General features: G+C 42.5%; 2 protein-coding genes across 2 annotated transcripts in view; both read left to right on the top strand.

Annotated features, from left to right (window-relative positions):
• The first annotated feature begins 617 nt into the window (after positions 1–617).
• LOC145877502 (uncharacterized) lies at positions 618–12,900 on the top strand. Its single transcript, XM_082973104.1, has 2 exons — positions 618–1,361; positions 12,290–12,900. Exons 1-2 carry the CDS (start codon positions 1,163–1,165, stop codon positions 12,898–12,900), a joined length of 810 nt encoding a protein of 269 aa, XP_082829230.1. The 5' UTR covers positions 618–1,162.
• A 173-nt stretch (positions 12,901–13,073) lies between these two features.
• LOC106600690 (uncharacterized) overlaps positions 13,074–27,075 on the top strand; it is a 69,769-nt gene continuing 55,767 nt past the window's right edge. The window contains exons 1-6 of the mRNA XM_045716044.2: positions 13,074–13,610; positions 16,730–16,849; positions 17,098–17,154; positions 17,241–17,309; positions 21,539–21,628; positions 23,500–23,609. Coding sequence (XP_045572000.2) covers positions 13,509–13,610; positions 16,730–16,849; positions 17,098–17,154; positions 17,241–17,309; positions 21,539–21,628; positions 23,500–23,609 — 548 coding nt within the window. The 5' untranslated portion in view covers positions 13,074–13,508. The remainder of the gene's footprint in view (positions 13,611–16,729; positions 16,850–17,097; positions 17,155–17,240; positions 17,310–21,538; positions 21,629–23,499; positions 23,610–27,075) is intronic.

The raw sequence follows: 27,075 nt of genomic DNA, 5'->3' as shown, positions 1-27,075 counted from the left end.
TGTGTGTGTGTGTGGGTGTGTGTGTGTGTGTGTGTGTGTGTGTGTGTGTGTGTGTGTACTTGGTGAGGTTGCAGCTCTCAAGATTTGCACATCTCCCAATGGCATTCCGTCTTCCTAGAACGTCTGTCTGACGGCATCCTGTGCTCTAGTGTAATTAAGCTTTAGTCAGACTTGTGTGTGTATACAGTATGTGATTTACACTTGTGTGTGTGTGTGTGTGTGTGTGTGTATATGTGTGTGTGTGTGTGTGTGTGTGTGTGTGTGTGTGTGTGTGTGTGTGTGTGTGTGTGTGTGTGTGTGTGTGTGTGTGTGTGTGTGTGTATGTGGGGAGGGACTTTTAGCATTGTTGGTCAGCCGGCTGTGTGTACAAGTGTGATTAAAGGCCCAGTCAGATGGCCACATTAACAGAATTAGCTGCAGCGATCTGATCAGGATTAAAGGACACTCCCCTCCCAGGTTTATGGGATTGAGAGGCGGAGGAGCAGCCGTGTCCCAAACGGCACCCCATTCCCTTTATAGTGAAATAATTTTGACCTGGGTCCATACGTTGCCATTTGGGACGCACGCAGGGGATGTGGTGCTGCTCCGTGGGACATTAAACTAGATGAGGGAGAGGAGCTAACTGGACTACATAGGGGATTAGGTGTGTGATTGGAAGAGACGAGGGACGTGGTCAAGGCAGATGGGAAACAGTTTACATTGGTGGTCCAGTGGTAGCAGTTGGAGTCTCCACAGATTTTATTGAAATGTACTTCTGCATCCTCATCATTCCTCGTCCTTTTCTCCCTCTTATTTGTCTGTTTCTGAGTGGCTCACATTATCTCTCTCTCTCGCTCTGACTCAATCTCTGTCTGCCTTTCATTCTTTCAATCTCTCTCTCTCTCCTTCTCTTACTTCTTTATTTCTTTTTCTCTCTCACTCTTCCTTCCAGGAACCCGGGCCAGCTAGGGTGGCTGTGACCAGTGGAGTTGACCAGCCGGGCATCAGCAGGAAAAATACTGTTAGCATTAAAAGTAACAGCAGTGCTACTAGCGGCAGTGCTGTAGGCGCTAATGGTAGCTACAGCAGTTGCCCTAGCTGTAGCATCAGCAAAAGCGCTAGCAGCAAAAGTAGCGACAGTGTTAGCGGTAGCACTAGCCGACACGGCAGTGCTTGCAAAGCCATGGTGGAGAAGACACCGACAGGTCGGTCCTGGCGGTGCCGGGAGGAACAACAGCAGAGGATAGGAGGCGGGAGAAGAACCCTCCCCAGCAGCCGCAGTTCTCCATCCATCAGCACCTCCTCCTCTCTCTGCTCTTTGTCTCCCTCCATGAGTGGCAGCGCTTCCCTCGACCAGCTCAGTCAAACCATCTCCAGAGAAGGTAAGAGCAAACACATGGTCCATTGTTTGTTTTATTGGTGGCCCACTCTGATCATATAAATAATGACGAACTTCTATGGTTTTTGTGGCTTTAATGTGTGTTCATACTTGTTTGTCTATGCAATGGAGTGCTGTGAGTGTTTTTGTTTGTGCATCTGTTTTATGTGAGAGAGTTGTGTGTGAGGTGATTTTTGTTACTTTATGGTATTGTGTTAACTTTATGTAAACTGTGCTATGCCACCTTTTTGTTAAGAGAGGATGTTCTTGGGACATGTTATACACAGGTATGTCAAATAATCGACAGAGTTAACCAAAGTGGAAAGATTTATTACAGATAAGAGGCAATACATACAATTCATAAGACAGGTCACCACAACTTGAACAGACTAACTGTCTGGAACTACAGCTTAGAGGGCACACACAATGAATTAGCAGCAGGGCAAGAAATAAACACCAAGTTTCCAAGACTCAAGCCTCGCATGTAAAACTCTTCTAGGAGAACATTATGCACATTTTTATAAAGTATATTCACACTTGTTGTAAGATGGCACACTGGAGATGAAACACTCTGAAAGATGATAACACACTTTGTGATAATTAGAATACAAAAGCACACGCGTGAATTCATAAGACTGCTACTCTATAACCAAAAGAGCCCCTCCAAAAGGGAGCCAGCCCTGAAGGTCTCTGGAGAAGGGGTGACAAAATAGGACAAACATATAAACACATAACAAAGAAAAATGTAACTAGTCCGCCCGCCAAGGCAGCCCCAACTCTTTTGCCTCAATACCAGCTCATTCGATTCTAAAAAGAAAAACTACATCTAACATATGTAAGGGACACGCCTTTATGCTGCCGACTCAAGAAAATGCTTCAAACTGTAACCAGTGCCTACAAACTGGTTCAGGTTATCAGTCAACCTACCAGGGTAGCTACAAATAGCACAGGAATTAAATAATCAATCAGTATTGATCACATCTTTACTAATGCTGCAGAAATGAGCTTGAAGGCAGTATCCAGATCCATCGGATGTAGTGATCACAATATTTACATTTAAGTCATTTAGCAGACGCTCTTATCCAGAGCGACTTACAGTAGTGAATACATACATTTCAATTCATTTCATGCATTTTTTTTTTGTACTGGACCCCCGTGGGAATCAAACCCACAACCCTGGCATTGCACACACCATGCTGGCATTGCAAACACCATGCTCTACCAACTGAGCCACAGGGAAGCCAATTTACAAAATAGTAGCCATATCTAGGAAAACCAAAGTTCCAAAGGCTGGGCCTAATATAGTGTATAATATAGTGTCATACAATAAGTTTTGTAGTGATTCCTATGTTATTGATGTAAAGACTATCTGTTGGTCAGTGGTGTGTAATGAGGAGAAAACAGACACTGCACTTGACACATTTATGAAATTGCTCATTCCAGTTGCTAATAAGCATGCACCCATTAAGAAAATGACTGTAAGCTTTGGAACACCTTAAATTAAATTCTGGGAAAAAAGGCAAACTCAGCTCCATCATTCATTGAATCAGATGGCTCATTAATCAGAAAACCAACTGATATTGCCAACTACTTTAATGATTATTTTAATCGGCAAGATTAGCAAATTTAGGCATGACATGCCAGCAACAAATGCTGACATTATACATCCAAGTATATTTGACCAAATTATGAAAGACAAGCATTGTAATTTTAAATTCCATGAAGTTAGTGTGGAAGAGGTGAATTTTTTTGTTGTTGTCTATCAACAATGACAAGCCACCGGGGTCTGACAACTTGGATGGAAAATTACTGAGGATAATAGCGGACGATATTGCCACTCATATTTGTCATATTTTCAATTTAAGTTTCTAGAATGTGTGTGCTCCCCGGCCTGAAGGGAAGCAAAAGTCATTTCGCTACCTAAGAATAGTAAAGGCCCCTTTACTGGCTCAAATAGCCAACCAATCAGCCTGTTACTAACCCTTAGTAAACTTTTGGAAAAAATTATGTTTGACCAGATACAATGCTATTTTGCAGTAAACAAATTGACAAACTTTCAGCATGCTTATAGAGAAGGACATTCAACAAGCACAGCACTTACATAAATGACTGATAATTGGCTGAGAGAAATTGATGATAAAAAGATTGTGGGGGCTGTTTTGTTAGACTTCAGTGCGGCTTTTGTCATTATTGATCATAGTCTGCTGCTGGCAAAACTGATGTGTTATGGCTTTACACCCCCTGCTATATTCGGGATAAAGAGTTACCTGTCTAGCAGAACATAGAGGGGGTTCTTTAATGGAAGCCTCTCCAACACAATCCAGGTAGAATGAGGAATTCCCCAAGACAGCTGTCTAGGCCCATTACTTTTTCAATCTTTACTAATTAATTTCCACTGGCTTTGAGGAAAACCAGACTATCTATGCAAGCAAATTTGGTGGTACACAAAGCAACTCAAACAGTATTGAAATTGCATCAATGATGTCAATTTTTTTAATACATCTCCTGTTTGGCATGTCTCTTGTTATGCGGGTCACAGCAACATGTTGACATGTTTTGAATGACCCTTCCTCCCATTTTGTTCCATGCTGGCTGAAGACCTGAACACCAGACAAAGATAACAGGGGAGAAATACATATCTGTGCCATAGATGATAGTGTAAACTTTGAATTATATTTGCTGACACCCTACATTCAAATTTTGGCACAAGTAGAGTAACTATATAAACCACATCCCTCTGCAAACAAGCCTTCTCCGATGTTGGTTACAAGAGGGTACTTTTTAAACTAGGTTACCGTATCCCCTTAATAATCCCTCCTCCTAAATACAAGTGTTTGACATGTGGGAGGGGACTAATAACTAAATGATCAAACTTTATCAATGTCTAAGCAAGTAATTTTTCATACTTTGATCTGGTTTCATCCAAATATAATTTTTGATTTTGACTGTTCATGACCTATGTTAAAAATCTGCGTTGTGTTGGAATGGTGTGAGCATATACGGTCATTAAAAATATTCATGCAAGTAGAGTGCTGATTGGCCATCTCGTCCTCCTCTAGACCGCCAATTGGCTCATCCTCCTGAGGAGTATTACATCATACTCTATGAGGAAATATCAAGCATTTCTGAAACGGTCGGGTTTTTTGTGTTTTTTCTCTCTCCAATTTATGTTTTGGTCACATAGAAGTATAGAACGAATCAACAACGTTAATTGGGTATGAGTTAACAGAATATAAACTTTTAAAAGTAAGATTTTCACTGGGCAGTTACAGTGCCTTACACATTTTGTTGTTGCAGCCTTAATTCCAAATGGATTAAATAAAAACAAATTCTCACCCATCTACACACAATATCCCATAATGACAAAGTGAAAACATGTTTTAAAAAATTCTAGCAATTTTGGAAAATGTGATACAGAAATATCTAATTTACATAACTATTCACACAACTGAGTCAACACTTTGTAGACACCCCTGTATCTTCGTAGTGACTGGATCTATTGATACACCATCCAAAGTGTAATTAATATCTTCACCATGCTCAAAGTTATATTCAATGTCTGCTTTTTTTTATTTCTACACCTACCAATAGGTGCCCTTCTTTGCAAGGCATTGAAAAACCTCCCTGGTCTTAGTGGTTGAATCTGTGTTTGAAATTCACAGCACCGAGTGCTAAAGCGTGTAAAAATTGTCTGTCCTCGCCTGGTTGCAACACTCACTACCGAGTTCCAAACTGCCTCTGCAAGGAACATCAGCACAAGAACTGTTTGTCTGGAGCTTCATGAAATGTGTTTTCATGGCCGAGCAGCCGCACACAAACCGAAGATCACCATGCGCAATGCCAATAGTCAGCTGGAGTGGTGTATTGCATGCTACCATTAGACTCTGGAGCAGTGGAAACATGTTCTCTGGAGTGATGAATCACCCTTCACCATCTGGCAGTCCGACAGACGGATCTGGATTTGGCGGATGCCAGGAGAATGCTACCTGCCCGAATTCATAGTGCCAACTGTAAAGTTTGGTGGGAGAGGAATAATGGTCTGGGGCTGTTTTTCATGATACGGGCTAGGCCCTTTAGTTACAGTGAAGGGAAATCTTACATAATATATTGACATTCTGTGCTTCCAACTTTGTGGCAACAGTTTGGGGAAGGCCTTTTCCTGTTTCAGCATGACAATGCCCCCATGCACAAAGCGAAGTCCACACAGAAATGGTTTGTCTAGATCAGTGTGGAAGAACTTGACTGGCCTGCACAAAGCCCTGACCTCAACTCCATCGAACACCTTTGGGATGAATTGGAATGCCGACTGCGAGCCTGGCCTAATTGCCCAACATCAGTGCCCGACCTCACTAATGCTCTTGTGGATGAATGGAAGCAAGTCCCCTCAGCAATGTTCCAACATCTAGTGGAAAGCCTTCCCAGAAGAGTGGAGGCTGTTATAGCAGCAAAGGGGGGACCAACTCCATATTAATGCCCATGATATTGGAATGAGATGTTTGACGAGCAGGTGTCCACAAACTTTTGGTCATGTAGTGTATTTAATCTTGCCATAACAAAGGGGTTGAATACCCTTTACACAAATGACTTCACACACAACAATGAACTGAGCCACTTACAGAAATTCTCTGATGACTATAGTAAGCTGTGTCATGAGAGGAGACGATGCTCATCACAGGGATATAACAGAGTGTGAAGCCAATTACTTGGACCTGAATGTACAGAAGACCAAGGAGCTAGTGGTAGATTTCTATTAATTGTGAAGAGATTGACACTGTTGTCTCTTATAAATACTTGTGTGTAATAGTGGACAGCAAACTGAACTGGAAGGATCATTCTCACAGTATCTACAAAAAGCCCAATCCAGGCAGCAGATCTTTTAATGTATGTGACAAAATGCTTTGTATGTTCTATAGCAGTGTCATGGCGAGTGTAGTGACCTATGCCATTGTGTGCTGGAAAGGGAATTTAGCTAAGGAAGACTTAATCAAGCTTGACAATATCATTAACAAAGCCAGTGTTACAATTGGTTGCAGCCTGGAATCAATGCAGGACATGTTCATAAAAAGGCTGTATGTAAAAACACACATGATCATGGACAATGACACACACCCTATCCACAGCACTCTAATGCAACACAGGAACAGCTTTCGTATCAGATTCATCCTGCCCAGAATTTCCAAATAGAGGTTTAGACAGTCATTTCTACCCACAGCCATGAGGCTTTTTAATGAGTGTAATTGATTAACTGTTTTATGGGGTCTTTCTATTGGAAAATGTTGTTGCCTGTTTTCCCCAGAGTAGGATATAAAATCAGCACTTGAATCAGACTATTCTTATAGGGATACTACGGTTGGTGTATGTGCCTTTGTCTTAGTGTATTTTTTCTTCTTTTTATCATGTTGGTCATTGTTGCGTGTTCTGTCATTGTAAGTCATTGATGCATGCTGTGATAAAACTATTTCCCAAATTGGGATTAATAAAGTAATACTCTACAGTCGTGGCCAAAAGTTTTGAGAATGACACAATATTAATTTTCACAAAGTCTGCTGCCTCAGTTTGTATGATGGCAATTTGCATATACTCCAGAATGTTATGAAGAGTTATCAGATGAATTGCAATTAATTGCAAAGTCCCTCTTTGGCATGCAAATGAACTGAATCCCCAAAAAACATTTCCACTGCATTTCAGCCCTGCCACAAAAGGACCAGCTGACATCATGTCAGTGATTCTCTCGTTAACACAGGTGGGAGTGTTGACGAGGACAAGGCTGGAGATAACTCTGTCATGCTAATTGAGTTCGAATAACAGACTGGAAGCTTCAAAAGGAGGGTGGTGCTTGGAATCATTGTTCTTCCTCAGTCAATCATGGTTACCTGCAAGGAAACACGTGCCGTCATCATTGCTTTGCACAAAAAGGGGTTCACAGGCAAGGATATTGCTGCCAGTAAGATTGCACCTAAATCAACCATTTATCAGATAATCAAGAACTTCATGGAGCGCGGTTCAGTTGTTGTGAAGAAGGCTTCAGGGCGCCCAAGAAAGTCCAGCAAGCGCCAGGACCATCTCCTAAAGTTGATTCAGCTGCGGGATCGGGGCACCACCAGTACAGAGCTTGCTCAGGAATGGCAGCAAGCAGGTGTGAGTGCATCTGCACGCACAGTGAGGCAAAGACTTTTGGAGGATGGACTGGTATCAAGAAGGGCAGCAAAGAAGCCACTTCTCTCTTGGAGAAACATCAGGGACAGACTGATATTCTGCAAAAGGTACAGGGATTGGACTGCTGAGGACTGGGGTAAAGTCATTTTCTCTGATGAATCACGATTGTTTGGGGCATCCGGAAAAAAGCTTGTCCGGAGAAGACAAGGTGAGCGCTACCATCAGTCCTGTGTCATGCCAACAGTAAAGCATCCTGAGACCCTTCATGTGTGGGGTTGCTTCTCAGCCAAGGGAGTGGGCTCACTCACAATTTTGCCTAAGAACACAGCCATGAGCAAAGAATGGTATCAAAACATTCTCCGAAAGCAACTTCTACCAACCATCCAGGAACAGTTTGGTGACGAACAATGCCTTTTCCAGCATGATGGAGCACCTTACCATAAGGCAAAAGTGAGAACTTAGTGGCTCGGGGAACAAAACATTGATATTTTGGGTCCATGGCCAGGAAACTCCCCAGACCTTAATCCCATTGAGAACGTGTGATCAATCCTCAAGAGGCGGGTGGACAAACAAAAACCCACAAATTCTGACAAACTCCAAGCATTGATTATGCAAGAATGGGTTGCCATCAGTCAGGATGTGGCCCAGAAGTTAATTGACAGCATGCCAGGGCGGATTGCAGTGGTCTTGAAAAAGAAGGGTCAACACTGCAAATATTGACTCTTTGCATCAACTTCATGTAATTGTCAATAAAAGCCTTTGACACTTATGAAATGCTTGTAATTATACTTCAGTATTCCATAGTAACATCTGACAAAAATATCTACAGACACTGAAGCAGCAAACTTTGTGAAAATTAATATTTGTGTCATTCTCAAAACGTTTGGCCACGACTGTACTCTACTTATTGATTCAAAACATTTCAGCTTTTCCTTTTTAATTAATTCATACAAATTTCTAAATACACAATTCCACTTTGACATTATGGGGTATTGTGTGTAGGCCAGCAAAAAAATATATTAGATATATATATATATACTCTGCCAGTCAAAAGTTTAGACACACCTACTCACTCAGGGTTTTTCTTTATTTTTACTATTTTCTACATTGTAGAATATTTGTGAAGACATCAAAACTATGAAATAACACATGGAATCATGTAGAAACCAAAAAAAGGGTTAAACAGCTTTGTACACTCTTGGCATTCTCACAACCAGCTTCTTGAGGTAGTCACTTACAATGCATTTCAATTAACAGGTACAGTGGCTTGCGAAAGTATTCACCCCCCTTGGAATTTTTTCTATTTTGTTGTCTTACAACCTGGAATTAAAATATATATTTTTTTCTTCTATCATTTGATTTACACAATATGCCTACCACTTTGAAGATGCAAAATATTTTTTCTTGTGAAACAAACAAGAAATAAGACAAAAAAACGGAAAACTTGAGCGTGCATAAGTATTCACCCCCGGAAAGTCAATACTTTGTAGAGCCAGCTTTTGCAGCAATTACAGCTGCAAGTCTCTTGGGGTATGTCTCTATAAGTTTGGCACATCTAGCCACTGGGTTTTTGCCCATTATTCAAGGCAATACTGCTCCAGCTCCTTCAAGTTGGTTTTGCCGGTGTACAGCAATCTCTAAGTCATACCACAGATTCTCAATTGGATTGAGGTCTGGGCTTTGACTAGCCCATTCCAAGACATTTAAATGTTTCCCCTTAAACCACTCGAGTGTTGCTTTAGCAGTATGCTAGGGTCATTGTCCTGTTGGAAGGTGAACCTCCGTCCCAGTCTCAAATCTCGGGAAAACTGAAACAGGTTTCCCTCACGAATTTCCCTGTATTTAGCACCATCTATTATTCCTTCAGTTTTAGCCAGTTTCCCAGTCCCTGCCGATGAAAAACATCCCCACAGCATGATGCTGCCACCACCATGCTCACTGTGGGGATGGTGTTCTCGGGGGGATGAGAGGTGTTGGGTTTGTGCCAGACATAGCATTTTCCTTGATGGCCAAAAAGCCAGAGTACCTTCTTCCATATGTTTGGGGAGTCTCCCACATGCCTTTTGGCGAATGCCAAATGTGTTTTCTTTTTTCTTTTTTCTTTAAGCAATGGCCACTCTTCCGTAAAGCCCAGCTCTGTGGAGTGTATGGCTTAAAGTGGTCCTATGGACAGATACTCCAATCTCCGCTGTGGAGCTTTGCAGCACCTTCAGGGTTATCTTTGGTCTCTTTGTTGCCTCTCTGATTAATGCCCTCCTTGCCTGGTCCTTGAGTTTTGCTGGGCGGCCCTCTTTTGGCAGGTTTGTTGTGGTATTCTTTAAATTTTTGAATAATAATGGATCTAACGGTGGGATCCTTGGGATGTTAAAAGTTTCAGATATTTTTTATAACCCAACCCTGATCTGTTCTTCTCCACAACTTTGTCCCTGACCTGTTTGGAGAGCTCCTTGGTCTTCATGGTGCCGCTTGCTTGGTGGTGGCCCTTGCTTAGTGGTGTTGCAGACTGGGACCTTTCAGAACAGGTGTTTACATACTGAGATCATGTGACAGATCATGTGACACTTAGATTGCTCACAGGTGGACTTTATCTAATTATGTGACTTCTGAAGGTAATTGGTTGCACCAGATCTTATTTAGGAGCTTCATAGCGAAGGGGTGAATACATATGCACGCACCACTTTTACGAATTTTATTTTTTCGAATTTTTTGAAATAAGTCATTCTTTTCATTTCACTTCACCAATCTGGACTATTTTGTGTGTGTCCATTACATGAAATACAAATTCAAATCCACTTAAATTACAGGTTGTGATGCAACAAAATAGGAAAAACTCCAAAGGGAATGAATACTTTTGCAAGGCACTGTATGACTTGTTAAACGTTCATTTGTGGAATTTCTTTCCCTCTTAATGCGTTTGAGCCAATCAGTTGTGTTGTGACAAGATAGGGGTGGTATACAGAAGATAGCCCTATTTGGTAAAAAAACAAGTCCATATTATGGCAAGAACAGCTCAAATAAGCAAAGCGAAACGACAGTCCAACATTACTTTAAGACATGAAGGTCAGTCAATACAGAACATTTCAAGAATTTTGAAAGTTTCTTCAAGTGTAGTCGCAAAAACCATCAGGGCTATGATGAAACTAGCTCTCATGAGGACTGCCACAGGAAAGGAAGACTCAGAGTTACCTCTGCTGCAGAGGGTAAGTTCATTAGAGTTAGCTGCACCTCAGATTGCAGCCCAAATAAATGCTTCATGGAGTTCAAGTAACAGACACATCTCAAACATGTTCAGAGAAGACTGCATGAATCACGCCTTCATGGTCGAATTGCTGCAAAGAAACCACTACTAAAGGACACCAATAAGAAGAAGAGACTAGCTTAGGCCAAAAACATGAGCAATGGACAGTAGACCGGTGGAAATCTGTCTTTTGGCCTGATGAGTCCAAATGTGAGATTTTAGATTCCAACCGTTGTGTCTTTGTGTGAGACAGAGTAGGTGAACGGATGATCTCTGCATGTGTGGTTCCCACCGTGAAGCATGGAGGACGAGATGTGATGGTGTTGGGGTGCTTTGTTGGTGACACTGTCTGTGATTTATTTAGAATTCAAGGCGCACCAGCATGGCTACCACTGCATTCTTCAGCGATACGCCATCCCATCTGGTTTGCGCTTAGTGAGACTATCATTTGTTTTTCAACAGTACAATGACCCAACACACCTCCAGGATGTGTAAGTGCTATTTGACCAAGAAGGAGAGTGACGGAGTGCTGCATCAGATGACCTGGCCTATACAATCACCTGACCTCAACCCAATTGCGATTGTTTGAGATGAGTTGTACCGCAGAGTGAAGGAAAAGCAGCCAACAAGTGCTCAGCATACGTGGGACCTCCTTCAAGACTGTTGGAAAAGCATTCCAAGTGAACCTGGTTGAGAGAATGCCAAGAGTGTGCAAAGCTGTCATCAAGGCAAGGGTGGCTATTTTGAAGAATCTCAAATGTAAAATATATTTTATAACACTTTTTTGGTTACTACATGATTCCATATGTGTTATTTCATAGTTTGATGTCTTCACTATTATTCTACAATGTAGAAAATTGTAAAAATAAAGAAAAACCCATGTGTCCAAACTTTTGACTGGTACTGTATATATATTATTTATAATTGTTTTTTATATTTTTACTTCCTTTTTCTCCCCAATTTCATGATATCCGTTTGGTAATTACGATCTTGTCTCATCGCTGCAACTCCACAATTGACTCAGGAGAGGCAAAAGTCAAGAGCCATGCATCCCCCGAAACATGACCCTCCAAGACGCACTGCTTCTTGACACACTGCTTGTTTAACCCGAAAGCCAGCTGCACCAATGTGTCGGAGGAAACACCATCCAACTGACAACCGAAGTTAGCTTACAGGCTCCCGGCCCACCACAAGGAGCAATGACAAAAAATATGAATTTAATCTATTTTAAATTAAGGCTGTAACACAACAAAACTGTGGAAAAAGTCAAGGGGTGTGAATACTTTCTGAAGGCACTGGAGTTGCCACAAAGCCCCAGCTCGGGCCAGATTGTTCCTGACGGAGTGAAACCAGCGTTTATACACTCACACACCTAGACACAGACACACACATACACACACGCACGTTCCTGTTGGTGGCCCACTTTATGCACAAATCTACCTACAATTTACTGGTTATTCCCATTGATTTATCTGTATTGCAGATTAACCTTTTCCTTCCTCTTCTCCCGTTCCCTCTCCTTGGAACTCCCTCCCCAGATGCCCAACAATTCCTTCTATTTTCCGGACCCAAGTCTCGGGCGGAGAGTGGTTGCTCCTCCCCAGAGAAGAACATACCAGCTACAGACTCCTGGCAGCCATCTTTGTCTCTGTCCAGTGTTTCTCCCAGGGACCCCCTGAGGTTTGTCTTCCTCCCCATCAACGGTCCCTTGGCCTCTCCCGTCTCTTCCTCCTCTTCTGGTTGCTCTTCCTCCTCCTCCCCTTGTCCTCAGGTCCTGATTGGCAGGTCCCCAATGGGCTCAAGATGCTCTGCCACCAGCACGTCCTTCGGCTGGCTAAGGGGTGAGTCTACCAGGGGCATGGTGAAGGTGGACAAGGGCCGGGCTGAGGACCAGGGTGACGACCCCCGGGGTCCCAGTGTGGGGAGACCAAAGTATGTGTGGTTGGCTGATGTGCACAGGACCAGACGGCTGGATGACAAGGAGACGATGGGGGCCTTCGGGGCCCAGGCAGGGAGTCTGGTGCAGGGTAGAGCAGACAGCCCTGGCAGGGACCAGCTCAACAGGCTATTTGTCTTGGAACGCAGGTCAGACTTCTTAGTCACAGCGGTGTTTGAGAGCATAAATTCTTCTCAAGTCGCTGATCACTGACAGAGCAGACTGACTGAGCAGAATTGATGCTCTCATGTCTCTTTTTGCCACATGAGCTGTGGTGTTCACCATCTCAAAACTTGTATCTTCTGTTTTTATGTTCATACGTTCTAAACACAAATCATACTCCTTTGTTGTTTTCCCTGTCCTTCTAGGTCTCTGGAGCCCCACCAACCATGTCACTCAGCCCTGCTGGGACTGCCCGTTCCTGCCTGCTGGCCTCTTTCCAAACCATCCACCAACCACAACATGGGGCTCCAGCCATCACCCCTACATTACCAAATCCATTCCTATCATCACAAGTTGTCTCTACCTATTATTTTGCCTCTGCATTCCTTATTATTACCATGCTGAAATTACAGTACTAAACATGTAAAGTGTACATTTTTTAAGTAATCTGTTTGTGTACTTTTGCGTTATGTAAGTCGTTTAAGTTCAGCATTGATATGTGTTGTTCTCTTTGTGTATTTTAAGGGAATGTGTTTGGGTACTTTTGCATTTTGTAAGTCAACTGAGTTAAGCATTGATAAGTGTACTCTGTGTGTTTGTTTGTTGGGATCAGGAGGTCGCAGGTCATAGACCAGTTAGAGGGTGATCACGTTGACAACATGGACACCAGCTCTTCATCTGAGCCGACTTCCTCTTCCTCATCATTCTCCAACACCACAAGCCAGACCCGACACAGCAGACTGCAGATAAGCAAAAAACAGGTACAATGACCATTTTTGGAAAACGGATTATAGCACAATAAACTACCAGTATATTGATCACATTCATTTAGCTTTGGACTACCAAGTGCCTGAATTGTGAGATATGTGGAGATAGAAACTGTAGAGACATTAAGTAGAGTGTACAATCATTTCACATTTTAGTCATTTAACAGACACTCTTATCCAGAGCGACTTACAGTAGTGAATGCATACATTTCATGCATGTTTTTTGTACTGGCCCCCCGTGGGAATCAAACCCACAACCCTGGTGTTGCACACACCATGCTGGCGTTGCAAACACCATGCTCTACCAACTGAGCCACAGGGAAGACAATCACAACTGCATATTTTTGGCCAAAGGGTAAAATAATGTTAATTGTGTAGATACTCCTCTAAGAAAACCAATGTCGCAAACCTCTTGTCTCTATCATAATCCGTTCAAAACTTATTTGACTTTTAACACTTGTAGGATGGTCAAAATTAGGGCGAATAAATCAATGGCCAGGAAAAAAAAGTTGTCAAAAAATAACATCCGTCACAAAGGATGTGCGAGAATTAAGGATGCCTGACAGTTTTACCATTGAACTCGTCATCTTGCTTCTCAAATCCGGAGGACATAAAACAATATAGAGGTAAGATAGATATCTATTTTGAGATATGACAGGTAGCATTTTCATATTTTAGTATACACTTTTCATAATGCGAAGTTCCTACTCTTTTCGAAGACGTCACAAAAAAAGCGGATCTCTTTGAAATGTCAACGGAGCACTGAGCATTCCTGCAAGCTTTTTATCTTCAAAGCCGTTTACATTTAATTCAGCTCGTGTCAGGCTAATTTGATATTTGCGGAAACAACTTGGAAGGGGACGACCATAAAATGTTAAATCCTAAAAAGCATCAGCGAGAAAGCTGCACCGCTCTGTCAACAGAGCTCGGTGCTTATTATCAGATGTATTAGGTTACGAAATCTAAATGTTTGGATATTATGTTAATGATATGTTAGAGAAAGACCCCACTGAATGATTCAGAATATTTAGAATCAAATTTAAGGAAGTGAAATCAAATAAAATCAAATTGTATTGGTCACATACACATATTCAGCAGATGTTATTGCTTATGTTATTGCTTGTGTTCCTAGCTCCAACAGTGCAGTAATATCTAACAATACACACAAATCTGAAAGTTAAATAATGGAATTAAGAACTGTATAAATAACAGGACGTGCAATGTCAGAGTGGCATTGACTAAAATACAATAGAATAGAATACAGTGTATACATATGAAATTAGTAAAGCAGTATGTTCCACCTTCTCCACTGTGGTCCCATCAATGGGGATAGGGGCGTGCTCCCTCTGCTTTTTCCTGAAGTCCACGATCAGCTCCTTCGTTTTGTTGACGTTGAGGGAGAGGTTATTTTCCTGGCACCACTCCGCCAGGACCCTCACCTCCTCCCTGTAGGCTGTCTCATTATTGTTGGTAATCAGGCCTACTATGGTTGTGTCGTCTGCAAACTTGATGATTGAGTTGGAGGCGTGTGTGGCCACGCAGTCATGGGTGAACAGGGAGTACAGGAGGGGGCTGAGTATGCACCCTTGTGGGGCCCCTGTGTTGAGGATCAGTAAAGGCCTGTCAGGAAGTCCAGGACCCAGTTGCACATAGCGGAGTTCAGACCAGGGCCCCGAGCTTGATGATGAGCTTGGAGGGTACCATGGTTTTGAAGGCTGAGCTGTAGTCAGTGACCAGCATTCTTACATAGATATTCCTCTTGTCCAGGTGGGATAGGGCAGTGTACAGTGCAATGGTGATGGCATCGTCTGTGGATCTATTGAGGCGGTAAGGAAATTGAAGTGGGTCTAGGGTGTCAGGTAAGGTAGAGGTGATATAGTCCTTAACTACCCTCTCAAAGCACTTCATGATGACAGAAGTGAGTGCTACAAACGATAGTCATTTAGTTCAGTTGCCTTTGCTTTCTTGGGTACAGGAACAATTGTGGACACCTTGAAGCAAATGGAGACAGCAGACTGGGATAGGGAGAGATTGAATGTCCGTAAACACTCCAGCCAGCTGGTCTGCGCATGCTCGGAGGATACGGCTAGGGATGCTGTCTGGGCCGGCAGCCTTACGAGGGTTAACACGCTCAAATGTCTTACTCATGTCGGCCAAAGAAGGAGAGCCCATAGTCCTTGGGAGAGGGCCTCATCGATGGCACTGTATTGTCCTCAAAGCGGGTGAAGAAGGTGTTTAGCTTGTCTGTGCTTGTGGCTGTTTAGCTTGTCTGCGATGTGGCTGGTTTTCCCTTTGTAATCCTTGATTGTCTGTAGACCCTGCCACATACGTCTCGTGTCCGTGCCATTGAATTGCGACTACACTTTGTCTCTGTACTGACGTTTTGCCTGTTTGATTGCCTTACGGAGGGAATAACTACACTGTTTGTGTTCGAACATATTCCCAGTCACCTTGCCATGGTTAAATGCGGTGGTTTGCGCTTTCAGTTAAGGGCGAATGCTGCCATCTATCTACAGTTTCTGGTTTGGGTAGGTTTTAATAGTCACAGTAGGAGCAACGTCCCCTATACACTTCCTGATGAACTCATCAATGTTATTATCCGAGGCTACCCGAAACATATCCCAGTCCGCGTGATCAAAACAATCTTGAAGCATGGACTCTTATTGGTCAGACCAGCGTTGAATAGACCTTAGCACGGGTACTTCCTGTATGAGTTTCTGCCTATAGGAAGGGAGAAGCAAAATGAAGCCGTTATCTGATTTGCCGAAGGGAGGGTGGGGTAGGGCCTTGTAGGCATCCTGGAAGAGAGAATTGCAGTGGTGGAGTGTTTTCCCAGCACGAGTACTATTGTCAATGTGTTGGTAGAACTTCGGTAGCGTGTTGGTAGAACTTGTTACCATCAAAGTTGCTTAGGAGCTAGAAGCAGAGCTGCCTGTCGGCGACATCTTACTAGATTAAATGTCATCACCAAAGTGAGTTTTCACACACCCTACATTAAGCAACTCCTGATTACACAATGGAAGTTTGCTTGAAAAAAGAAAATGTATTTTTTTTTCTAAAAGTAGATATGTGCTCAACTGTAGTTCTCTCCTCTCTGCCTGTGGTTGGAGCAGGCCCTGGAATCTGCTCTGAAGCGTTCGGCCCCGGATGTCTCCAGACCAAACTTGCCCTGCTACCGCCGCTCCAAGTCCTTGGACCGGAGAGCAGCAGAAGCTACGGCCACCACAGCAACGGTAAATCTCTCCAGATGGGAACTCTACATTCTTAAACTAGACCTGGGTGTGTCCAATACATAATGGGCCGGTTTCCCAGACAAAGAGATTATCAATTGAGTACGCCTTTTAGTCTAGGACTAAATCTAATTTGTGTCTGGGAAACTGGCCTAATATTACAAATATAGGATAAGCTTGATTTAGCTAAACTGGTGTACATTATTATAAACATTTTTAAATAAAAATGATAAATATTTTCCCCTTCCCAGCCTGACCTCCTCAACTTCAAAAAGGGCTGGATGACCAGACTGACTGACAAAGGGCAGGTTAGTGTTTATAAACTTTGTATCTGTATGTGTTTGTGCATGTGAATTGCAATTCTTTAATTGTTGATTCGTTATCTATCTTGCAGTGGAAGAAGCACTGGTTCGTCCTGACTGACCAAACCCTGAGGTTCTACAGAGATGCTGTTGCTGAGGAGGTATGGATGGACAGTTATTTTAATTTTAATGTTGTGCCTATGGATCCGACTTTTTTGGGATCTTTAGTCCTCTGAATAAAAGATCTGGAGCTTCCTGAAGCTTCTGCCAGCATTTGTGTGGATCACGTTCTGCGCATAAGTATACGCGTAGAGAACAGGCTACTCAGGCAAAGTTAGATCAAAGTTAGACAAAGCTGAATCAATGTCTGCAAGATCACATAATGATCACAGTATTCTACATAACAGAACCAAATATAATAGCATAGTATAACATTACCGTAAGACAGAAACACCACCGCATGTTTCGCTCATGTGGCCAAAATACAACAGAGCGCGCCACTAGGCATAATGCACATGTAGGCTATGCTACAGTTTAACAGCATCTGCTCAAAAATTTGCTCACTGTACATCATTCAAAACAACACTGTGCGACAACACTGTATAACTCAATGTCTAAATGCATATCCCCATGAAACTTATTGAGATCAAATGGTTGGTTACTATGGGTAAGACTTGAAGAATTAGGGACTGTACGTTATTTATAATGAGGGATAGCTGGAGAAAATCGGACCTCTCCGAAATGAAAATGGATAGCCCTCCCTTACATTTTCATCTGGAAGAAAAGTGACCCTCCTCTATAAATAAATGACCCTCCGCTATACACAAAATAATAATTAAAACAAATTGGATAGCAGAGAGCATGTCTAAGACAGACCAGAGCCTCAGACCTGAGCCTTACACCATGCACAAACCGGACACGAACGTGCACCATCGTGCGCCAATTGATTTTTTTTTGTCCCCCCACACCACGCGATCACGAACACGCAGGTTTAAATATCAAAACAAACTCTGATCAAATTATATTAATTTGGGGACAGGTCAAAAAGCATTAAACATTTATGACAATCTTTGGACTTTATATGGCGATTGGCATCTAACTTTCATAATAAGGTGTATTATTATGACCAACCAACCTTAGTTCATCTTTCAATCACCCACGTGGGTATAACCAATGAGGAGATGGCACGTGGGTATCTGCTTCTATAAACCAATGAGGAGATGGGAGAGGCAGGACTTACACCGCGTTCAGCGTCACAAATAGAACTGACTTCTATTTTAACGCTTGGCAACGCAGACAGTGGAGCGAGTCGAGAATTTCAAGTTCCTTGGTGTCCACATCACCAACAAACTGTCATGGTCCAAACACACCAAGACAGTTGTGAAGAGGGCACGACAACACCTTTTCCCCCTCAGGAGACTGAAAATATTTGGCATGGGTCCCCAGATCCTCAAAAAGTTCTACAGCTGCACCAGAGTCTAAATCGACTAACAAACTATAGCTCACCACATGAGCATCAAACCAAAGACTGGCTGTTTAAATGAATTAGGCCTTCTCGAATTAGCCTACTTTTAGCACGTATCCTAAGTTATGTAAGTTACTTGAATATGGCTTATTGTGAGGTCAATAACTCTGATAAAGCTTCATCATTGGCAACGAAACATATTGTTTTTATTCAAATCAATTATAGCAGTAGCAAGCTAATAAAATGTAGCTCCGGTCCTCCTTCACATCTTTCGCATGCTCTCCCTTTCAAACTGAACAGGAAATCAGTAGCCTGCACGTACAGATAGGCCTAATGAATTTTTGGGACTAATCAAAAATGATTTTTGGAAGAAGCCTTATACTCGCCTCCTGAAGTGCCCCCATTGTTTAGACGGCACACAAAGGTTTACATCTGCAAGAGCAGGGCAGGCCAGGGCTCATGATTGGGATACCATTGCAGCTGTAGTGTAGCCTAGTTTTACAACATCCCACCAGCACAAAAAAATCATGAAGGAAGTATATTTTCTTAGACCTATAACTGCCCTGTGCACTCCAAGCTCATTAATAAGCTAAGGACCCTGAGTTTAAACACTTCCCTCTGCAACTGGATCCTAGACTTCCTGATGGGCCGCCCCCAGATGGTGAGTGTAGGCAAAAACACATCCGCCTCGCTGACCCTCAACACGGGAGCCCCTCAGGGGTGTGTGCTTAGTCCCCTCCTGTACTCCCTGTTCACCCACGACTGCATGGCCACGCACAACTCCAACACCATCATTACATTTGCCGATGACACAACGGTGGTTGGCCTGATTTTCTGACGACGATGAGACAGCCTACAGGGAGGAGGTCAGAGACCTGGCAGTGTGGTGCCGGGACAACAACCTCTCCCTCAATGTCAGCAAGACAAAGGAGCTGATCATGAACTACAGGAAACGGAAGACTGAGCACGCCCCCATTTGCATCCAAAGGGCTGTAGTGGGCGAGTCAAGAGCTTCAAATTCCTCTGTGTCCACATCACTAAGGACCTATCATGGTCCAAACACACCAACACAGTCGTGAAGAGGGCATGCCTCCCCTCAGGAAGCTGAAATTATTTGGCATTGGCCCTCAGATCCTCAAAAAGGTCTACAGCTGCACCATTGAGAGCATCTTTACTTGCTGCATCACCGCTTGGTATGGCAGCTGCTTGGCATCCCATCGCAAGATCCTACAGAGGGCAATGCGTATGGCCCAGTACATCACTGGGGCTTAGCTCCCTGCCATCCAGGACCTCTATAGCAGGCGGTGTCAGAGGAAGGCCCCAATAATCAGACTACAGCCACCCAAGTCACAGACTGTTCTCCCTGCTGCCGCACGGCAAGCGGTACCGGAGTACCAAGACTGGGACCAAAAGGCTCCTGAACAGCTTCTACCCCCAAGCCATAAGACTGCTGAAAAGTTAATCAAATATCTACCCGGACTATTTGCATTGACCCCCTTTGTTGTACTGGTTCAATGCACACTACCTGGACTCTACCCACACACTCACACATACTACACTGACACTCCAACACACACACATACTACACACACACACACACACACACACACACACACACACACACACACACACACACACACACACACACACACACACACACACACACACACACACACACACACACACACACACACGGATGCATACTGCACACACACACACACACACACACACACACACACACACACACACACACACACACACACACACACACACACACACACACACACACACACACACACACTTCACATATGCTGCTGCTACTCTGTTTATTATCTATCCTGATTGCCAAGTCACTTTTACCCCTACCTAAATGTACATATTACCTTAATTACCTCATACCCTTGCGCATTAACTCCACAGAGGTCGGTGGCACCTTAATTGGGGAGGACGGGCTTGTGGTAATGGCTGAAGCGGAATCATTTGAATGGTATCAAATACATCATGGCTTCCATGTGTTTGATGCCATTCCATTTGCTCCATTCCAGCCATTATTATGAGCCGTCCTCCCCTCAGCACCCTCCACTGATTGACTCGGTACTAGTACTCTTTGTATATAGCCTCGTTATTGTTATTTTATTGTTACTATTTCCTTTTTTCCCTTATTTGTATTTTTTGTATTACTTTTTAACTCTGCATTGTTGGGAAAGGGCTCGTAAGTAAGCATTTCACAGTAAAGTCTACACCTGCTGTATTCAGAGCATGTGACAAATACCATTCTATTTCCTTTCTCAGAGCATTCACTTCGTATACAGTAGCCTAGGCCTATAGCCTACAGTATAGGCTATGGATCATTTGATTGAGACCACACTAAATATTGGCACACTTAATATTGTGCGCCCAGCAAAGAATCAGGGATGAGGGGCAGCATCGGGCACACATCAATAAGCAACTAATTCTTAAACACTAAGCAATATTGACATTTAATCTATTATAAAATACATGACCGTCCCCTGGACTAGATTTAAAAAATGACTAAACCCTCCCACTGTCTGAAATTGAAAAAGCAGGGCCCTCCCCCATTTTTCTCCTGGTCACAATTCCAGAATCTTCGGGAAGCTCCAGATCTTTTAGTCTGTGGTCTAACGATCCCAAAAACGTCAGATCCACTGCCACAGCCTTATTTTAAATGTTGTTTGAGAATACACTACACTTGTATTATTTTATGTGTGAGAGAGAAAGAGAGAAAGAGAAAGAGCAAGAGTGTGTGTGTGTGTGTGTGTGTGTGTGTGTGTGTGTGTGTGTGTGTGTGTGTGTGTGTGTGTGTGTGTGTGTGTGTGTGTGTGTGTGTGTGTGTGTGTGTGGGCGGGCGGGCATCACAGCATCCTCTTAACTTCGACTGTCTTTCTCTATCATATTTAATTTCAGGCTGCTGATTTGGATGGCGAGATTAACCTGTCTACTTGTTATGACATCACAGACTACCCAGTTCAGAGGAACTACGGCTTCCAGATACACGTGAGTTGACATTTGTGACCGACCGCTTTGCAGGTCAGCATAATTTGAAATTGTGTTTTTTACATTGGATAAAAGTAGAGACAGAGCTACAAAATGGTATATCCAGACCATTTTCCTTGTATGACTGGTGGAGGAGAGCCAGGCTTGTTCTACTGATGCTTAAAGATAAATTCCAGACACAAATATTTTAGCACTATTATACAATAGATAGCAGTAATCACTGTCAAACACACCTGGCTAACTTGATGGGTCATGTAATCATCTGGCGAAGTGGAGTCTTTTGTTTAGCTAGCTAGCTAAACAATGAGCCATAATCCCAATCCATAGAGTACTAGCAATACAAACTAATTGCCATAGCTAGCTAAAGTTAACCAAATAGGTTCGATATTAGCTAGTTAGCTAACTAACATTAGGCTATAACTAACAATGCAAATGTATTGTTGAGATAATATTTTCTACACAGATCATACACGTAATGTTAGCTACCAAGCCAGTCATCTAACCTCAGCTAGAAAGCTAACAGTACGCTTTATCTTGGGGTCTTTTGTTTAGACATGTAGCTAGCTAAACAATGAACCATAATCCCAATCCATAGAGTACTAGCAATACAAACCGAGGGTCATAGCTAGCTAAAGTTAACCAAATAAGTTCAATGTTAGCTAATTAGCTAATGGCTTGCTGAGATAATATTACTACACAGATCATACACGTAATGTTAGCTAGCGAGCCAGGCATCTAACGTCAGATAGCTATCTAACAGTACGCTTTAACTTGCAATGAAAACAACTTTCTGACAGAATTAGAAACGTATAATATCTGAAACTGTAGCTAGATTCTTACGCATGGATGAACGCTTCATAGCAGACTGCAACCCCTTTCATTAAACACGACGTCCTGTGTAATTTCCGTTTTATTTGTACAGATTTCAAAACTCAGTAAACTTCTTCCGTGACAACAACACTGTCGATTGATGTTTCTTCCCAATCACTGTCATCAGAAGACTTTACAATGTCTTCTTCAATTAAAATGTTTTTACCTAAATCAGGGATTTCCTGTTAGAGTCAGCATGGTACGATCGTCCTCCTGAAATTAGTCCATCACAATTTTTTCCCACTGACCGTTGTCGATAGTGCCTGAGCATTAGCAACACATTTTCAGTTCTCCATAGCTAATGTTATATCTTTAAAAAAAACTGCAGTAGGAAGGATTATCCACACATAAGGAGCAGCTCATTTTATAGACAGAAGATGCTACATGGCAGAACAATCTGAAAGTCATCTCTCAGCATGTCCAGCCCATTCATTATCTCAGCCAATTATGGCTAGTGGGAAGGTTCCTGACTTTTTCTGTGGCTAAAACAACTAGGCTCATAATTTAACAACTTTATTCATATTTACAGATGGAATACAAGTTTGTTATTAAGGCAAAGGAAAGTTCAAATGTTCGAGAAGGCATTTCTGCTGAAAAACGCATTTTGATAAAAAAAATTAAATAAACGTTCAAATGCCTCTCCTGTGAAGTCGTGACTTACGACACACGCCTAGTTACCTGAAACGAGTCACATTTGGAGTCTTTGATTGGTTAATCCTCAGTCAGTTGAGATGATTTGTTATAGCCCAACAGTTTACCTGTTCCATGTAGTAGGGCTGTCAAGGGGTGTGTGGGATGGTATTAAAAGTTAATAATAAATGGTTCATTGGGGTATATCTTAGATCAGCTCTTTTTTTTGTCTTCTGTGAGTAGTGCATGTTCAGGGTGAAAATATTCTATGAAATGAATTATTCAAGGGTAGGACAGGACAGGGTAGGATAGTTAATGACAAAAAGCACACTGAAATCACAGTGATTGAGTCTTCCCCCCTCCTCACCAAGACTGCAGAGGGAGCATTCACCCTGTGTGCCATGACTTCTGGGATCCGGAGGAACTGGGTCCAGGCAGTGATGAAGAACGTGAGGCCCAAAGTGGCCCTGGTCGTCTCAAGGTAAAGGAGTCTTCTCTGGTTGAGACAAACTATTTATGATTTATCGATTGATTTTCAATCACAAAACAAGACCGACAAGACAAAAAGACAACATCAATGCTCTAAACAGAACATTACACAATTTGCTTCAGTTTACAATAACGTGCAAACTGCAAGTTTATAAATCAAAGAGTAAAAATGAACAAATCAAAATGGCATCCAGCACTGAACACCTCAATCTCCTGATATGTGCTTGTTATGATACACAAAGTCTGATGGCTCTCCTTTCCTGCTTTGTCCTATGTCTTCCATGCTACTCTTTAGGAAAAACCTGCAGCTGCTGAAACTGTCCACTCTCAGAGCCAGGTTGAATCCTTGGGCCTCGTGACCCTTGACCTTTAGATGTATTTGGGTAACACTTTACTTGACACCCAGTGTCATAACACATTATAACACTGTCAAAACCATGTCATAATGTGATAACAGCTGACTAATCCTGTCATAACCTGTCATAATATGGTCATAACACTGTCATGACCCACATATTTACTACTGTTGTGACGTATATTGTGTTATTTTATGGCTGATTATGACACCTACATAAGAGTGTCAAAACCCACATTTTTTCCTCCTCAAACATTATTAAATCCTTGTTGTTGTTGTATTTTTTATTGTTATTTTATTTTACCTTTATTTAACCAGGTAAGCTTGTTGAGAACAAGTTCTCATTTGCAACTGCGACCTGGCCAAGATAAAGCAAAGCAGTTTGACACATAAAACAACACATGGAATAAACAGAGAATACAATCAATAATACAGTACAAAAATCTATATACAGCATGTGCAAATGAGGTAGGATAAGAGAGGTAAGGCAATAAATAGGCCATGGTGGCAAAGTAATTACAATATAGCAATTAAACACTGGAATGGTAGGATGTGCAGAAGATGAATGTGCAAGTTGAGATACTGGGGTGCAAAGGAGCAAGATAAATAAATAAATAAATACAGTATGGGGATGAGGTAGATTGGATGGGCTATTTACAGATGAGCTATGTACAGGTGCAGTGATCTGTGAGCTGCTCTGACAGCTGGTGCTTAAAGCTAGTGAGCGAGGTAAGAGTCTCCAGCCAGAGATTTTTGCAGTTCGTTCCAGTCATTGACAGCAGAGAACTGGAAGGAGAGGCGGCCAAAGGAAGAATTGGCTTTGGGGGTGACCAGTGAGATATACCTGCTGGAGCGCGTGCTACAGGTGGGTGCTGCTATGGTGACCAGTGAGCTGAGATAAGGCGGGGCTTTACCTAGCAGAGACTGGTAGATGACCTGGAGCCAGTGGGTTTGGCAACGAGTATGAAGCGAGGGCCAGCCAACGAGAGCATACAGGTCGCAGTGGTGGGTGGTATATGGGGCTTTGGTGACAAAACGGATGGCACTGTGATAGACTGCATCCAATTTGTTGAGTAGAGTGTTGGAGGCTATTTTGTAAATGACATCGCCGACGTCGAGGATCAATAGGATGGTCAGTTTTACGAGGGTATGTTTGGCAGCATGAGTGAAGGATGCTTTGTTGCGAAATAGGAAGCCGATTCTAGATTTAATTTTGGATTGGAGATGTTTAATGTGAGTCTGGAAGGAGAGTTTACAGTCTAACCAGACACCTAGGTATTTGTAGTTGTCCACATAAGTCCACATAAGTCAGAATCGTCCAGAGTAGTGATGCTGGACGGGCGGGCAGGTGCGGGCAGTGATCGGTTGAAGAGCATGCATTTAGTTTTACTTGCATTTAAGAGCAGTTGGAGGCCACGGAAGGAGAGTTGTATGGCATTGAAGCTCATCTGGAGGTTAGTTAACCTGTTGGGGCTAGGGGGCAGTATTTTCACGGCCGGATAAAAAACTGGATTTAAACTGGTTACTACTCTTGCCCAGAAACGAGAATATGCATATAATTAGTAGATTTGGATAGAAAACACTCTAAAGTTTCTAAAACTGTTTGAATGGTGTCTGTGAGTATAACAGAACTCATATGGCAGGCCAAAACCTGAGAAGATTCCATGCAGGAAGTGCCCTGTCTGACAATTTGTTGTCCTTCTGTTGCATCTCTATCGAAAATACAGCATCTGTGCTGTTACATGACACTTTCTAAGGCTTCCATTGGCTCTCTAAAGCGTTCAGAAAGCGGAATGACGTGTCTCCTGTCTCTGGGCAAAGTACAGCAGCAGAGTTTGTAAGTGACCTGCCTGGGGAAAGTGAGACTGAGATGCGCATTCACGAGACTTCTCAATTTTTTTCTTTCAGTCTTTGAATGAATACAACGTTGTCCGGTTGGAATATTATTGCTATTTTACGAGAAAAATTGCATAAAAATTGATTTTTAACAGCGTTTGACATAATGGAATAGTAATGGAATAGTTTGACATTTTTTGTCATGAAATGCGCTCGCGCGTTACCCTTCGGATAGTGACCTGAACGCACGAACAAAACGGAGGTATTTGGATATAACTATGGATTATTTGGAACCAAAACAACATTTGTTGTTGAAGTAGAAGTCCTGGGAGTGCATTCTGACGAAGAACAGCAAAGGTAATCCAATTTTTCTAATAGTAATTCAGAGTTTAGGTTGCCCCAAACTTGGTGGGTGTCAAATTAGCTAGCCTGTGATGGCCGAGCTATTTACTTCGAATATTGCAAAATGTGCTTTTGCCGAACAGCTATTTTAAAATCTGACATAGCGTTTGCATAAAGGAGTTCTGTATCTATAATTCTTAAAATAATTGTTATGTATTTTGTCAACGTTTATCATGAGTAATTTAGTAAATTCACCGGAAGTTTTCGGTGGGTATGCTAGTTCTGAACATCACATGCTAATGTAAAAAGCTGTTTTTTGATATAAATATGAACTTGATTGAACAAAACATGCATGTATTGTATAACATAATGTCCTAGGAGTGTCATCTGATAAAGATCATCAAATGTTAGTGCTGCATTTAGCTGTGTTTTTTTTTAGCTGTGGTTTGGTTTTTGTGACATATATGCTTGCTTTGAAAATGGCTGTGTGATTATTTTTGGCAGGGTACTCTCCTGACATAATCTAATATTTTGCTTTCGCTGTAAAGCCTTTTTGAAATCGGACAACGTGGTTAGATTAACGAGAGTCTTATCTTTAAAATGGTGTAAAATAGTCATATGTTTGAGAAATTGAAGTTATAGCATTTTTGAGGTATTTGTATTTCGCGCCACGCGATTCCACTGGCTGTTGACTAGGGTGGGATGCAAACGTCCCACTGGCCCAGAGAGGTTAACACAGTGTCCAACGAAGGGCCAGAGGTATACAGAATGGTGTCGTCTGCGTAGAGGTGGATTAAAGAATCACCAGCAGCGAGAGCGACATCATTGATCTATACAGAGAAGAGAGTCGGCACGAGAATTGAACCCTGTGCCACCCCCATAGAGACTGCCAGAGGTCCGGACAACAGGCCCTCCGATTTGACAT

Source organism: Salmo salar, chromosome 03 (genome assembly GCF_965601325.2).
Source record: "Salmo salar chromosome 03, fSalSal1, whole genome shotgun sequence".
In the NCBI taxonomy this organism is placed as follows: Eukaryota; Metazoa; Chordata; class Actinopteri; order Salmoniformes; family Salmonidae; genus Salmo; species Salmo salar.
The sequence above is the reverse complement of the archived record's forward strand: the minus strand, read 5'-3'. Positions and strand labels throughout refer to the sequence as shown.